Source organism: Lepisma saccharinum, chromosome 1 (assembly GCF_977018435.1).
Source record: "Lepisma saccharinum chromosome 1, izLepSacc3.1, whole genome shotgun sequence".
Classification (NCBI taxonomy): Eukaryota; Metazoa; Arthropoda; class Insecta; order Zygentoma; family Lepismatidae; genus Lepisma; species Lepisma saccharinum.
In genome coordinates, this window is record NC_139229.1 from 213,960,996 (window position 1) to 213,978,044 (window position 17,049).

Consider the following 17,049-nt stretch of genomic DNA (forward strand, 5'->3'; position numbering starts at 1 on the left):
TTGTTATTATTATTACATCCTTGAGAAGACTACTCGATCTACGAGATGAGTGAATATCTAGTACAACTGGTTTTCATATATTTTTTTAACATTTTAAACAGCTAGTGCACTGAAATACGTAGTTATTCTTTGATTGATTTGCTTTATTTTACTTCGCTCCATGTGCAACTTTTGGCTAAATTGCGAAGATGAGGATGAGTGATGGTATGATGAATGGACACTCACAAACATCCATGCCCAGGCCAGGATTCAAACCCGGGACCCCTGGCGTCGTAACGCGATGTGATAGTTATTCTATTGTATTACAATTTAACATAAAACAATTTTTCGGAATTTTGAAAACTGTGAAACTATTTATTCTTTGACTGAAGGGTGTATTTGAAAACATATTCTAGTTCCTTTATATTACACCATTTTTTTTCGATTTAACACAGTTTTTACTTGGGTTATTCTATTCGAATACTAAGTAAACTTTATTTCAATTATTAGCGATAAAAATGACGAGCTTTCTGCCATTTATGTAACGTGAAATGAAGGATGCCAATTTCCAGGGGGGGTTCAAGAGACCAGTTCAATTCCTCCTTCCATAAATCTTCTTTGGTATTGCCTTCCAATATGTTCAGTGGAAATACGAGTAAATAACCATTGATTATACAACAAATGCTAAACAAGTATAAATATATTTTCACTATTTGATTTTATTACTTGGTAAATCTTAATACGACCTTGTTAGTTATGGAAAGTGACCTTAGAAATGAAAAATTACAAATGCAGAGTAGGAAGTTAGCCTCTGAATTCAGTTTTCATCTCTTTGATTCTGCATGTATAAATTAAGCATAACGGGTAAGCTTATCACAAACAATTGTTATTCAAATAGGCCAAACAAATTTAATATATTTCTGACCTAGCTAGTTCTTCCGATTGCCAGCAATTTGGAAATGGCGTGCCCAGGATTTTCTAAACGACATAGGGGGTTGTACTTTTTCTAGTCGTCAGCCCTTATTTTGCCATATTTCCTTGCCTTTGATGTTCTTTTTTAGGAATGCTAGTTCAAAGGGAGGGATAGGCACTCCTCCAACCCCAGCCTCCCTTGGGCACGCCACTGGCGATTAATCAAACGTCAAATCAGACAACTGAAACAAAACGTCAATGCAGCACACTCTGCATTTATACAGTGTGTTTCAAAAGTCAGACAACCCTACATTGGATATTTTATAACATGAAAACTATATTCCTTTTCCGGAATGTCTGGAGTAAGAGAACGCGAACTCGTCCTGGGCGCACGTTGCGGGTGTGTGTCTCGTCCAATGAACGCGCGGAGGGTAGGGGTCGCGCGGGAGGGGGCGATTCGACTAGCCAATCGCACCCTTCTCCACCTAGTCTGGCCCCGCCCACAAGCTCTCGCCTCTGCGCGTCGCTACTCCACACATTCCGGAAAAGTTGATAGGAGAGATATTTACAAAAGGCGTTCTGCATTGTGAACATCATCTATTGACATTTTATGTGTGGATCACTAATCGAAGTTTTATGACTGACACTGACACCGTGTCTAGAGTAGGGATGGCCAAACGGATCCGGGATCCAAAAGTTACGGATCTGGATCCGGATCCAAAAGTTTCGGATCTGGATCCGGATCCGAAAGTTCAGGATCCGAAAATCCGGATCCGGATCCGGATCCGAGAGTTTCGTATTTCAATCCCATTATAATATTACCACACCTTGTCCTGTCTCGTCTCGTGGAGCCTCGTGGAAATGCTGTCTCGTCTCGAATTTTTAAAAGCCTGTCCCGTCTCGTCCCGTGGGCAACACTAACACCTTAAAAGGTATTATGATCTTCGATTACAAAGACATTTTTCATTAGTTAATCCTACAAGAATTTTTTCAAGTGTTGTTCCTAAAATACTTTGCTACCCATCGGCTAACACACACGTGCACAAAAATAATCTTATTTGTTTAACATAAAATGTCCGAGGTGATTTTGTAAATGCCATTGAAAGGAATATGTATTCATTCGAATGTATGGAAATGGAAACACACATAAATGTGAGACATTCCATTCCAGGATGAAACCTTTAACACATATAACAAGATAGAAATGTTATACAAAAATTATACAATTTTTCTACAGTTACAGTTTTACAAATTAAAATAAAACATAATATATGCAGTGTTATATAATTACAAAGTGTAAGACTAACAAGGGAGGTTATCTAAGTGTCCCCCTCCGATTTCCATTAAACTTGGCAGGTGTATAGTGGAGCCCAATGGAAGAAATACGTATTTTTTTTGTTTCAGCTAAAAAACGGTTTTAGGGGGCAAAACCCCCTTAAATGTCAAGATGAGGACAAATTGAAGTGAGGATCTGACCCCTGTGTCCCCCTCCGATTTCCATGAAACTTGGCAGGTGTGTGTCTAAACGGACCCAAAGGAAGCAATACTTGTTTTTTTTTGTTTCAGCTAAAAAACTGTTTTAGGGGGCAACCCCCCTCAAATGTGAAGATGAGGACAAATTTAAGTGGGCATTTGACCCCTGTGTCTCCCTCCGATTTTCATGAAACTTCGCAGGTGTATAGAGGAGACCAAAGGAAGACATACGTGTTTTTTGTTTCGGCTAAAAAACTGTTCTAGGGGGCAAAACCCGCCTCAAATATCAAGATGAGGACAAATTGATGTGGGGATCATCTGACCCCTGTGTCCCCCTCCGATTTCCATGAAATTTGGCAGGTGTATAGAGACGCCCTATGCCCCCTGTTTCTTCCTATACCATATTTTCGTAGTTTGGTGGTCAGATCCCCACTTCAATTTCTCCTCATCTTGACATTTGAGGGTGGTTTGCCCCCTAAAACAGTTTTTTAGCTGAAACACAAAATCACGTATTTCTTCCTTTGGGCCCCTCTATACACCTGCGAAGTTTCATGGAAATCGGAGGGGTAGACTTAGACCTCCCTTGTATGTGTATTAATTAATTACAAATCGCGCACGCGCACACACACACTATATATATGTATGTATATATATATATATATATATATATATATATATATATATATATATATATATATATTTATTTATTTATTAGCAGGTAACAATATGTTATAAACACATTCTTACTTTCCAAAGAAGCGCATGTGGGATGGCACCGGATCCGCGGATCCGGATCCGAAAAATTTTTGGATCCGGAACCAACCGGAACCGGATTTCGGATCCGCTAGGATCCGGATCTGGCCATCCCTAGTCCAGAGGCCACGAGCAGCACTTACTGGGTTCTGGAAGATCTATTTTAAGGTTGAAGTGATATTTTGGTAGCACATAATCTAGGTTAGAAACACTAGCAGTCAAGAATGTTGATGGCAGATACAGGCAACATACATCCCAGTACCGAACCATGCAACGATTAGTCATAAGAAAAATTGCATAAATTTTAATTTTGCTCTGGTGTGGAACTTCAGAAATGATTCTTTGACATTTAGTGAAATTGAAAAGTTATGGAACATCATTTTCCCATTAATGCAATAACCAGGGCTAGGATTTTTATGACCTAAAAATCACCAAAATATGCAAAATAATATATGCTCTTATGACCTAAAATTTTACAAAATATGCACTATAATTTGAAAAATATGCCCTTATAATTAGACTGTTTCAACCATCAATATCTAAATTATGCTGAAATATTTTCATATACATACTATTTTCAGTTCATTTTATGGGCCCTGATGAGTTGAAATGCACAATGAATACTTTCGGTAAATTTTCAATTAAAAATGAAAAATATTTTGCTGCAGTCCAAAAAAAAAAACCTCCAGTGAACATGGGAGTAAGAACGAATCCACTTTGAAAAACCGAAAATATGCTGAATATGACCGAAAATCCATCAAAATATGCTTTATCACGTAGAAATGGCCAAATATGCCCTTAAAAAGCACCTTAATTCAATTAGTGTCTTTACAATATGAATTTCTATATATTTAAGGAACACATCGCCCTTACCAAAAAAATATGCTAAGTCCTAAAGATCCTAGCCATAGTTCATTTCGAACTAGGAAGCTTCCAATTCTGAGGCAGAAATCCAAGTTGATAAATGGAAATAATGCATAAAAGCTGCAAGCTCGTGCATTCTTATGTTGTTCGTACAATAATTCATATATACATACATACTTCTGCAGAGAAGGTAAAACAATTAGATATTCTATTTTATCTTGGTTTGTTTTTTTATGTCCAATCATATAATATTTTGCTATTAAAAATGCTGCTACATGACGTATTGTAGTGTTTAGCTTCAACAGATAGAAAAATGAACGATTTGAAATGATTTATTTTACACAAGATTTTCAGTGGTATTTTAACTATCTACTTTCAAAAGTCAAGTGGTATTTATATTGATTCCTAAGCACAGATACACAGACACACACAGTCTTTTGAGGGGGTTCTAGCACTGTAAATACATGTTTACTACAATGAATTTTCTCCAGAAAAAAAAATCCAAAGGAGTTTCTGAAAACCCTTTCAGTGTCTAGATGTGCAGACAGTTGGGCCAATTTTTTTAGGTACCTAATATCAAAGAATGTAGCATTTTTGGGGTATTTCCGATTACTTTATTATTATTTTATTTTCGAAACCTGTAAAATGTCCGAGGTTTCAATTAGTCATGTAACTGATACCGATTTTCAGTTCCTACATGCACATGGACTCCATGGTGGATCTAGAATTTTCAGTTGGGAGGTATTTCACCTCACCTCACTGAGAGTCATTTCTAACTTTCACTTCCACTTTTTTATGTGAAAGCTACAAGTACTGTATATCATACTGTTAACAAGAACCAAGCTGACTTCCATGTTCTCAAGATTAAAGTAATGTTTTGCAAAAATAGGGTCCAGGGCTGGATTAGTTGGTTATTATTGTACGTTGTTATCATAATTAATCCCATTGCATTGCCACGGTAAACTGAACGATCAGATATGAGGAGTAAAGTGAATAAACAAAGAACACAAGTGGTCTCGGGTTCGATCCCATTGCACAGTGGTTCGGATTCAAATTGAAACTGTAAGTCCAGTTCCGATTAGGTTGATTGATTGCTTCATTTGTTGTTTTAAGTCCAGTTTATGCACAGAAAGGCTAATCGGGACCGGACCTACAGTTTAAAGTGCGATCCAAACCACTATGTGCCTCCACCGGGTATCGAACCCGGGACCCCTTGATTACAAGGCGACGACGCTAACACTGCGCCATCTGGAGGTCCCGTTTTCCGATTAGCCTATCTGAGTATAACCTGGACTTAAATGAAACCTTAACATTAATTCCCGAACTTGTTAAACTTGGCGATAAAAGACAGAACATATCAATCACTAAAAATATTACGGATAATAATTTATCCAAAAACCTGGCAGTTGGGAGGGGCGATTGCCCCTATCGCCCTCCCCGTGGATCCGTGCCTGCATGGAGTTAAAAACCTTTACTCCTTTTGCTTCAGGTCCATCATCATACCACATACCTAAAGTACCTAGCATCGAAAATTCAAACTCGAGTGAACAATGAATTTAGTGAATAGCCTACAGCAGTCAGCTCACGAGAAGATCCCCAAACGAGGGGTGACGGGGTGCGGGGGTGAAGGGAAGTACAGGCCCATTTGCAGATTTTAGGGGTAGCAGAAAGACCGCTGCGGTCTAGTGTCCTTTTGGAAGTGCGTGGGACTTGATTTGCGTCAATCACACAGGAGCATGTGTCTGCGGCAAGAGGTTCCTGCTTTTCTTTCAGTGTCCAGATTCCAGAATACTTTTGTATTGCTTATCCTGTGCATTATTTAGACTGTATTTCAAATAATTAAAAACAATAATATACGGCAACGACTTTAAGGTCACGAGATGACAAACTTTAAAGAAGAGGACATTTTACATTGCAAGAAGTTAACTTTGAACGACGATGCAGCACTTCGCACACACGTTTTGTGCTTACTGGTGTTTTGGTGAGCTTATAGATCACACACCCCTGTAAAACAATTTTACACCTTTTCCGTATAACTAACAAGGCCTCATTATAGGAAAATATCTGAATACCTATTCTAATATTTATTCACTATACCCGTAATATTATACGGTTGGTCGCTTACTTTGAAAGAATAACATAAATTGACATTTTGCCTCGGAGTTGTTTCTTTCAGGCCTAAAGTCAGGAAACCGTTTTTGTAAGTCGTCACTAAAAACACATTTCGTTTCGGAATGGTTCACATCGCTGATCGACAGATCACTTCACAACTAAGGAAGAGTACAGAAGTTAAAATTACTGTTTATTTCTGAATTCTGTCATGAAAGTCAAATCAAAGTAAGCCGCGGCGTATCGCATATTCTTACCTATGGTTAGAAACTTGCTGCTCACCATGAGCCGCGGTAGATGTCGCGAATTCTTTGAAATGAAAACCTCACACACTGCGAGCACTGACTACAGAAGAGACGCAAAAGTTCAACAATTTTTCTTTGTTGGAAGAAAATTTCTTGTCTTTGAGCTTGCAAGTGAGTGTTGTATTTCTTTACTTTAAAATTAAAAACGGAAACAATAGTAACCATTATTTACAAATAACATTTTGTTACTAATCTTGAAGTTAAGCAGTTGTCTTTATCACAGAAAAGAGGATATTTCCAAATTTTCCTGAAACCCCGAAAAGACCATTTTTAGGACCCGAGAAAGATGTTTTGTTCGGGGTAAAAGAGGAAGACTTGTGTCCTTGACCCGGTTACAGGGAGCTCACGTGTTTTTCTCACTCAGGTTGCACTCCCCAACCCTAATAGTGGAGTCGCCTGTCGCTTCGTCACTTCACTACCCTTGGGGATCATCTCCTGAGCGGTGAGCTGTACACACAAGAAATGGCCTGAATAAGTTATCAAGTGAATATGCTTTAGGGAGATGATTCGTTAGGATACTGCAGGCAAGTTAGCATATCATTGCAGCAAGTGATATCAAATGAAAGGAATAACTTGTAACTTGTAACTAAATCCTAACTAGATCATCAATCACTCTGAATTAACCTTAGCTATTATTCATTCTTTGTGAGTTGGAGAAGGACAAATGAATATTAAGGATCTATCTATTCTCTGCAGCCCCTCCCACAATTTCCTCTCATTTGTATTTCCCCAAACTGTTTACAGAATACAGTAAAACCTCGTTAATCCGAACTAATAGGGGGGGATAAGTTGACTGGTTTAACGAAAGTCCAAATTAACTGAAATAACCTAAAAAAAATAGTAGAAAGTGCACTAAAACTCCGTTTATAGCAATAAAGCACGTTTATTACGGTGTATTTAAAGGGCATAGGCCTAAATACACTATACAGTAAAGCAATGCTGTACATAGAATCCAGTACGTACGACAAATGCAATTGTTGACTTCTAGCCATATTTAAAACCTTGCATTCTGCTCTTTTTTTGCCTTTTTGCCTGTCCAGTTTATCGGGGTCCGGATTAACGAGGTCTTATTGTATATAGAAAGTTGTCGGACTTGATTAGATAAACTAATGTATTCTTCGGAATATGTCTGACTTTATGTACCTCTGGTTCTCACACAACAAATTACATGCCAACATTAAAATAAAAAATTAAAACATTTTAAAGTATTAATAATATGATTGTTTTTATTACAAGAAAAAAGTTTTTGATACAAAACGCTTGCATTTTTAATACGTTGAGTAGCTGTTAATTGATACTCTCATTGCTGGCACACACACACTTCTGTTATCAAATTCAACAACTTTAATTATTGTTTCTTAAGTACAAGCTCATGGAACTATTCCTCTGCATATTGTTGATTTCATTGTCACAAGCTCCACACACAGAGGATACAGTATAGAATACTTACTGTCATAACATAAAAGTTAGTAAACAAAAAAATAGCAATAAAGTATATAAGAATTGAATTGGCTAATAGAGTAGTTATTAGACTAATTTGGCACCTGAGTATAATGTGTACAAGGGCACTAATGTTTCAATTTATTTTACATAGAGTTTATTTTAACATTCGATCTTTAAGTGTCATAGTTACAATTAAAATGAAGTTTCATGACAAGCTTAGATTCTCTAGCTCCTAATTCAAATCTGCATAGGCTTTAAAGAAATGAATATATATACAATATAACCGTAAAATTAACAGTTGTAGGTTTGACCTTAATTATTAGTACGATCTGATGACTTAAAAATTAGTTAAGTTCATAAGTCACTCTACCGCAGTCATTTAGCAGAAGAACTGGAATAAAGAAACACACTGCAGCAAAATTAATTTAAATATGAAAACTTGGCAACTATTCACAAAACTGGCACTTGTTATGTAGGATGTACAATTTGTGATAAATGTTCAGTGGAAAGTTACTGCACGTATACGAAGTAAGTAACTCGTCCAATGTGAATAAATTCATGTCCTTCAAATTAACACGCGCTATAAGTTAACTACAAGCTCATTTGCATCCTCCCCACCTTGGGAGGAAAAACTAAACTGAAATGCTCCTTGAATTAGTTTCTTCAAGACTAGAAGAAAGTTTGGAACTATTCCATACAGAACTTATAGCTACGTCCACTCCTGCATGTGCACGAGTGGGGGGAAAAGGTGAAGAGTTTCTGCCCTCTACTCCAAAGAAGTTGATTTTAGACCATACCGAAGTCGGTGTGGATTGTGACGTCACAGTTGTTCTGCTTCTCTGCCGCCATGTTGACCTCGACCAGAGTGTCAATGCTGTTGATGCTGACGCCTTTCAGTATCTTCTGCGCGGTGATGGACTTGAACTGAACGGTGAGGTCGCTGAGGCTCGGGTAGTTGCAGAGAGGATCACTGCTTGTGCTGTCCTGCCTCTTGATGTCCTTTACTTCTTCCACACTTTTCTTCTCCTCATCGGCAAGCTTGCCAAAGTTCTCAATGAACATGTACCCCTGTTGCGCCTTGTCGAAGGATTTCGTGGGGCTCTTGTCCTGAAGAGGAGTGTTGTCGGTGTAGAAAACGTTCTTGAAGCAAAGGTTCTCGTTTTTCTTGGCTGCTGGGTTAACGGTAACGTTGCGGCTGTTGTTCATGGGATCATACGCTACTGTACCAGGCTGGACTTGGGTGGTTGGAGCAGAGGGCAGATAGGAGTTTGGGGAAGTTTCTACAGTTACAGTGGTTGTTTCAGGTCTCTTACCCGTGTTAGATAATTTACATGTTAGGTAAGGAACCATATTATTGTTTGTTATCTTCTTGATGGGTTCATCTTGCTTTTGTTTAAGCTGAGATACGTTTTCGTTTTTACCCTGTGTGTTTGAATCTGAGACAGGTTCTTTGTGGAGAGTCTCTACAGAAGGGAAACGTTTTCCCTCCGCAACAACTACTGTGGTTGTCCTGGTCGTGAGATCAGACTTCATCTCCCGAGGACTGTAAAGGGACGTTGGCCTCTCAGACCTTGGACGACGTCCAACGAACATTGCGTCTCCATTCTGGTGGTGACCGTTGAGGACTATATCCTGCTTCTCTCGCTTGATGTCACCTGCTTCGGTGCGTTGCGTCAGTGTCGTTCTTGCAGGTGACTGCTGAAGGAAGAAGGTGTGTCGAGCTTGTGCATTTGATGTGGTCCTTGCAGATATACTAGTAGGTTCCCCATTGGACACAGGATCAGCAATCTTCTTTGGAGAATCCTGTACTGAGACTGAGGTTGTGCTCCTGCTCGATCCTGGACGGTTGCTGGAATATCCAGAGCTTGGAGAACTCCTGCTGGAAACCTGGAGAGTGATCACCGAGCTCTTGCTAGGAGATTGAGATGCCGTAGAACACTTGCTAGGGGACTGGTGGATCACGGAGCTCTTCCCGGATGAGTTGGAGAGCGTCGAAGCTTTGCTAGGAGACTGATTGCTGATGGACGCTCGACTGGAGGACTGAGAAAGTGTCGAGTTCTTACTGGGAGACTGCTGCACGACGGAGGTCCTGCTCGAAGACTGGGACAGCGTGGAGCTCTTGCTCGGAGAAGCATTCACGGAGTTCCTGGATGGAGACTCTGAGAGTGTCGAAGCACTCTTTCCAGATGAAGTTTGGAGAGTGGAGGCTCGGCTTGGAGAACCGGAACTTCCCTTGTTCGGAGACTGGAGATGCACGGAACCTCTGCTGGAAGCTCGGGCAGGAGAGCGCCTGGAGGCTCTTTCAAGGCGTGGAGTTGCGTCGCCTCCTGACGCATGTCGGCGGCGCCTAGGAAGGGTGGATGATCTGGATGGTGATTCCTCTTCCCATGGTATGCTGCCCTGGGAGCGAGCCAAAGCGTCTCTGATCTGAAAAAGTGACCACAACACATTCAATTAATTAAAAACACCAAAAAATAATTACTGAATAACAAAGTTATTTTGTATACTCCGTCCAGATACAGTGGCACATTCTTCAACTGTTCAGTCCCATAAAGAGGGCCACTTTATGTGAACAAGAGTATATTAAGTGTCTAAGAATAGTGGACTTTTGAAACAAACTTAACAAGAGATTCAGACATTATACTTAATTTAAAATTAAGATCCTTGGATTCAGAGCTCTTTACGATAAACACTCCACCATGGAAGCTGATTAGATGGCCTGTTGATGTTGTAAAAAGATAACACTCATTTGGTTTCCAAAATTACGAATCTAACAGAAGGAGGAACTTCAAAGTTGTTAATGCAAACAGTAGGGTAAGTTAAGTAAACTTAAGTAAAATATTGTTTCAGCCTCCGTAGCAGAGTATTAGACACAGGTATTAATTTTACGCTACTTCAAGAGTAATTTTAAGACAATAAAATATTGTTACAGGGGGAAAATAATGGAAGTACGTAGATTGTTAGTTCCAAGAAATATAGAACACTAATTCGTGAAGATGTGGTAAACCAAATTATCCCATGCATTAAAAAATGGCTATGAAAACACTCAATGCATTTCACGGATTATAGTTAATAAATTTCTTCTAAGAAAACCTCTTTAGACATGTATGATGTCATCAATATTAGGTGAACAGATGTGATATAAACGAGTTCATAATAAGCATCATGTACAGTCATGAAAAAAATACTTCCCAAACAAGACAACTAGCATTAACGCATCATGGGGGAAGTATTTCTTCCCATGACTGTACATGTAACCTTGATGACAATTACTTCTCGTTCGAAAAGTTTATGTATGTACACATTACGACCATTTATTGCTTTCGTAATTAAATATTGTATTCTGTTGAAAATATATATTATATTGTGTTATGTGGCATGTGTACACTACATTGCAATTATTACATTTTGTCCACACAAACTAGAAATACTACGTTCAAACTAAACAATTTTCCACCTATTCAACACACATTTGCGATTGTTATGATGATACCATGTTGCAGTCCATGACCTAATACTGATGACATTGCATGTAAACGACGAACTGTGACCAGGCCTTATTATATAAGAAAGTGTTGCCAACCTTCGTGGCGAAAGTGTAGCCAATGGGTGTGAAATGGGTAGCGCGGCGCGCTACGACACCAAAGAACCCAGTTTTGAATCCCTGTCTGGGCGTGAGTCTTCTTTGCGAGTGTCCTTTCATCAATTTCATCATATCATCTCTCATCTTCATCATCGCGATTAGCCAAAACGTGTCAGAAAAGCGAAATAAAATAAACCAAATCAATATAAGAAGATATTGGTACGGGCGGTGGGTACATTACTGCTAATGCAAGTATGAATGACACCCAGAGGCGTCTCCTGAACGCATGCTGCGAATGCGTCGATTGTGGGAAAAAGGACAGCTTGCTCTACGACGACATTAATGAGCATTTCTACATACTAATTTCTTCATATAGGATAAGTATTTATTTTACACGAGAGCTCTCAACTAAGCTTATATTACATTTCTTGGATCTGAAGTGAAAGAAAGTAATAATTATTTTCCACTAATTGACGCATGCGTCACTTCAGATCCAGGAAATGTAATATAATCTTAGTTGAGCGCTCTCGTGTAAAATAAATGAAGACTAAAATTGGTAAACGCTGTAAGTGCCATGCTTGATAACGTGGTTAGACTGGTAGACGTGAAATGTGGCTGGTAGCCCTCTAAGTAGTTCAAAGAGCGTGTAAAAAGGCACCAGTGTGAACGTCCGTACGGGCTGAAGTGCTGAACGATGCCATTTCCAAACACTTTCGCTTTTGGCACTTACAACGTTTACCACTTTTAGTCCTCAAATACTTCTCCTATATATAATATAATTCTAATATAATTAGAATGTAGAAATGCTCATTAATGTCGTCGCAGAGCAAACTGTACTTTCCCCCACAATTGACGCATGCGCAGCCGGCACCGCATGCGTTCAGGAGACGCCTCTGATGACACCACTTAGTAAAGGAAACCATGCACTGTCTTACCTTGGGAGACACTCCTGGGCTTGGGTGTCTGCTCCTGGAGCCTTTAGTCTGGGTGCTGACTGAGTGCAGATGAACCACTCGGGGGTTGAACCATTCCGTTGGCGGGAACTGGGCTGAAAATGTCGCTAGAGGCGCTCTCTTTCGGTTCCCTCCTCTTCTGAACAGTCGCGATAGCAATGACGTCTTCTCTGTAAAAGGAATTAAACGATTTACAAATATGTATCAGATGACGTTAAATCTTACCAGTACAGTCAACGGCAAATATAATGGTAGCCAAATTGTCCACAGCTATTTTCACTAGTTTTCTATTTTACATCCTGTGTTGTTTTAAGGAATTAAACTATGTTGGTTGGAAGCAGGCATTGTTATCTGCTTATTGACGTCTTTATTTCAATTCATTATCATCACTACGGCCCGGATTCTCAGGTTTTAACCTATTTTATTCCTTACTTGGTAACGTCACTATTCTAACATATATTTTCGTTTTAGCCATTTCTTAATGAAATACATGAATCCTATAGGTCCTAAAAATGGCTAAAAGGAGTTAAGATCCTTAAAAAGGCTGAATTGAACTTTTCAGCTAAATAAATGTAAAAATAAAATGCTGAAACCTTGTTTTGTTTCATCAGTGTGAACACATTGTTAACTGTAGGGTAATATGAAAATGTATTCTCTCTGCCCCCCTTCCTCTCTCAGACACACACACACACAGAAGAGGGAATCGAAATGAGAGAAGGGAAACATGAGAAAAAAAAGGGAAGCAAAGTTGGCATTACAAAAGAAATAGCTTAACAATGACACGTTTTAAATTTATTATTTTCTGTATTGTCTAAAAACTGTGTTTTTTGTATGCTTTAAGTTTAGTAAACATGTAATAACTGAAGGAAAATGTGTTTGCAGTATTTATGGTCAAGTAAATGCAAAGATTTGGGATTGATTTCAATAAAAATACGTGTAGGGAAAAAAATCCTAAAAAGGGCTAAATCATCTCTTTATAAAGCCTAAAATGATGTCTATAAAATCCTAATGTCCGGGTCCTAGTCATCACATTGTGTAATTCAGACCGAATGAAAATGATGGTGAACAATTTTCCTACTGTTTCTTTCGCCGTTGTGTGTACAGCAAATTGTCCATCCTCTTTATTCTGTTTTCTTCAATGTGGGTTCAGGGAATTGAGCCAAAAATAATGAACACGCATATGACAACCTCTGCTCCATCATGATCCATTCCTCCAAAACACATACAATGGAGAAGAGTAAAGAACGATTATGGCGATGGACAATTTGCCTAATGTTATCTTTGCATCTAATTGTACAGTCACCGGCAATAAAAATGGGACAGCTACATCCTGAAATGCTCGCTTCCCTGCAAGGCGTTGTGTTTGTTGCCTGCCTCTTCGGTAAGTGGATCTTAATAGCAAATTTTCAATGGCAACTTCTACCACAGACAACACACATAATTACTTGCAAGGAAGCAAGTATTTCAGGAGCTAGGTGTCCCATTTCTATTCCAGGTGACTGTACATTCAGTTACAATGATATTATAAACTACACAACAGTCAATTAGACACTATCAGAAGAAATAGAAATTTAAATTTCTCTACAAATATTACAGAACAGTTAAAAGTACATTTTCGCTAATTTCAGAAAAATACTGCTAGCCTTCGTGGTGGAGGGGTTAGCGTAACGTGCTACGAAGCCAGAAGTCTAGGTTCGAGTCATAACATAAGGTTGAGAACCGATTTTGATTTTTTATACACATCGTAAGTGTACTTGTCAAGACTTGATTCAATCATTTATTGTAATTATCTAACTTTCCATCTTTGTTTTAATCATCCTTTACGCCTTTCTACTTTACTAAAATTAGGTTTATTCTTCGTCACTGGTGCTGCCATCTGTTATTAAATCAAACATTTTTCATTTATCGCTCCTATGGACACGTAACAATGGTTAAAGCATGATCATAACGGTGCTCATCCCATAACACCTTTCATCAATTCACCATTCATCCTCATTGTCACGATTATACCCCAAGGAACAAGGCGACGTAAAATAACCGAAATAGAATAAATGAAATAAAAAATATTACTAAAAGAACCAGATTTTCACATCTCAGTGTAGAAAATTGAATTCGCTTTCGATTTGTGTTTTTTCATGTAATTCATTTCGTCACGATCACATGCCAACTTTGAGAAACAAACAGTGGACTTCGGGGAAAAGAAATGATTAAACTTCAAGAAAGAATGTAAAAGTTTCAACCCTGAAAAAGAACACAGCATTACGTTCAGCTTACTCCAAGCTCTCTACATCCCTGAAGAGGGGCGGCAGGGGAGGGACAAGACCCGTTCTGGAAATTCGGTATCAAGTTCATCTGTTCATATCTGCACTCGCTTGTAATACCTCACATACTTATATCAAGCATTCTCTTACGAAAGGAACGATTTCAGTGATTGGCACTTACTTAATTTGTCACTAATAATTCCATACAATTGGTTCATACCTCTTCCAGAAATACATTATTTGGAGAAAGATACTTTCCAGGAAATTAGTCCTTAGCACTCGCGTACGCAAGGGGGGAGCTGATGGGAAATTTCGAGAATATAAAAATTTTCAAATGAAATTAGTAAAGAACTCGGGAAGAGTTTTCAGTAAATATTATTGAAAATGACCCCCGAATACTATTTTTGTCTTTGAACAACTTATAAAAATAAGGTAAAAATTGTAATTTTGAAAATGTTTATTGTGGACAGGTGGGTTTCATGTGACGTCAGGATGCGCACAGCCGCCATGTTTTATTTGTCGTTTTCAAGGAAATATCCACCACGTAGCGTTCGTTAAATCTGCGCCAACTGCACGTTTGTTTAAAATCACGAATGTCTGATTTAATATCCCCGCCTGCCCGGTTGAATTCCTTATGCTTACAAGAACTGGCCTCTATCATGGCTGCTCGAAACCACAATGCAACAGTTTGTGACGTAGCTAGCTCCCTCCGAAACAAAATCCTGCGTACGTTAGTGGTCCTTACTATTATTATTGTTGGTATTTATTGCGTTCATAACCTTAGAGCGAAGCGAACTACTGCACAAGAAGTAGCAAAATTAAACCTCGCAGAAAACAAGAGTATTTTGCAATGAATGAATGCAAATTTACGTTCTTTCGCAACCAAACTGTCGATTCTGGCAGCGGGCCGTGAAAGGGATCACTGGAGTGTGCCGATTGGCAATCAACAATGAAAGCTTCTCGGACTCTAGGGCAAAGCAACGACGGAACTATGAGAGGAAAAAAGGTCACACTTCATCAGATTCGGTGGGAGCGAGCAAGCGAGGCCTACCGTCTCCTTTTTTGGAAAAATAATCACTTCTTTTGCTTGTTACCCTGGCTTTCTCCCGATTCTTCTCAACAGTTCCCTTTGTGTGTCCGGCAACAAGCTGTCTTCTCTGTCCAGCTGGCGATATGAAATCTCCTGTATCAGTTCCACTTCATAAAACGGTTCTCCCGGTCAGTGAAAGGCACTTTCACGCTGTTAATTTCTCATTATCAAATGAAAATGCGTACGGCATAAGCAAAATGCATATACCAACAATGACGATTGGCGGTTAAATAGCAAGATACTTTTAGGAATGTAAATTTCAAGCGTAAATGGGTTCTGGACCGTACAGAACCTTTTTATTTAGAAAGTATTTCAATTCTGTCCAGGAACCTTTTTTTTCGGATCAATTTAAATACGATCCAGGAACCATTTCTCTCCCGGTCAATTTAAGTATGGTCCAGAAACTGTTTTTTTCCAGGTCAATTCAAAATGCGGTTCAGGAACAGTTTTTTTTTCCGGGAATAAGGAGTGAGGAAAGAATGAACAGAGGGGAGGGGGAAGAGAGAGAGAGAGAGAGAGAGAGAGAGAGAGAGAAAGCTTGAAATAATAGACACAAGTAGTACATACAAAAGTACTGACAAACGAATTAAGAACACAAGTTTGTGCACATTTTGCCACCGATGGTTCCGTGTTCGAGTCCCGGTCTGTAGATTGCGTTTCCTTTTATCAATTTCACTTAATCCTAGTTCATCCTCATCGTCACGATTACCCTAACGGGGAAGAAACGCAAGGTGCAATAAGACGTATACTTTTGATTCAGGTGCGAAAAATCGAATACCTTGTATCCTAACGTACTGTGTGCGTTTCTGATCAAATTTTTGTTTTACGTGCCTCTTCTGTGTCACTATTCATGTTAATGAGAATGAATGATCACATGAATTTACCGAATGTTTTATTTTAAATATTAACTCATTCAAATACTCAGACTTCAGTTTCAAAAGGAATTTTAAGTTCACTGTAGCTCAGAATGTAATTACGACTAGCCCCTACATTACATCTTGAAGTTATATCTTCTATCCTTGAATTTTACTGTGTTTATATTAATTTCATATTTTATGTAAATTATATAGCATTACATTAGTATCTCTTTATATTTTGTTTTGTACGTGGTGGCTCAGATCTGAAATATTGAGTGTAAAGATAATATGTTGTACGTACGCACATTGTAATATCTGAAATTTTGTAACATCATTAAGCCTTGTTTCCATGATATGAAAAACTCAATATGCTGACCAAGGCAGAAATTTATTTTTATTATAAAACATAAACTAAACGTAACGTTTCAACCTTCTAGCAAGGTCTTCTTCAGACTATGTGCCAAGTA

The 17,049-nt window shown here is 38.7% G+C and overlaps 1 protein-coding gene across 1 annotated transcript in view; it reads right to left on the minus strand.

Annotated features, from left to right (window-relative positions):
- Window positions 1-7,593: 7,593 nt before the first annotated feature.
- ko (Stork-head domain-containing protein knockout) overlaps window positions 7,594-17,049 on the minus strand; it is a 330,525-nt gene continuing 321,069 nt past the window's right edge. Inside the window, exons 7-8 of the mRNA XM_083112049.1 lie at window positions 12,357-12,544; window positions 7,594-10,265 (exon numbers count right to left, since the gene is read on the minus strand). Coding sequence (XP_082968175.1) covers window positions 8,625-10,265; window positions 12,357-12,544 — 1,829 coding nt within the window. The 3' untranslated portion in view covers window positions 7,594-8,624. The remainder of the gene's footprint in view (window positions 10,266-12,356; window positions 12,545-17,049) is intronic.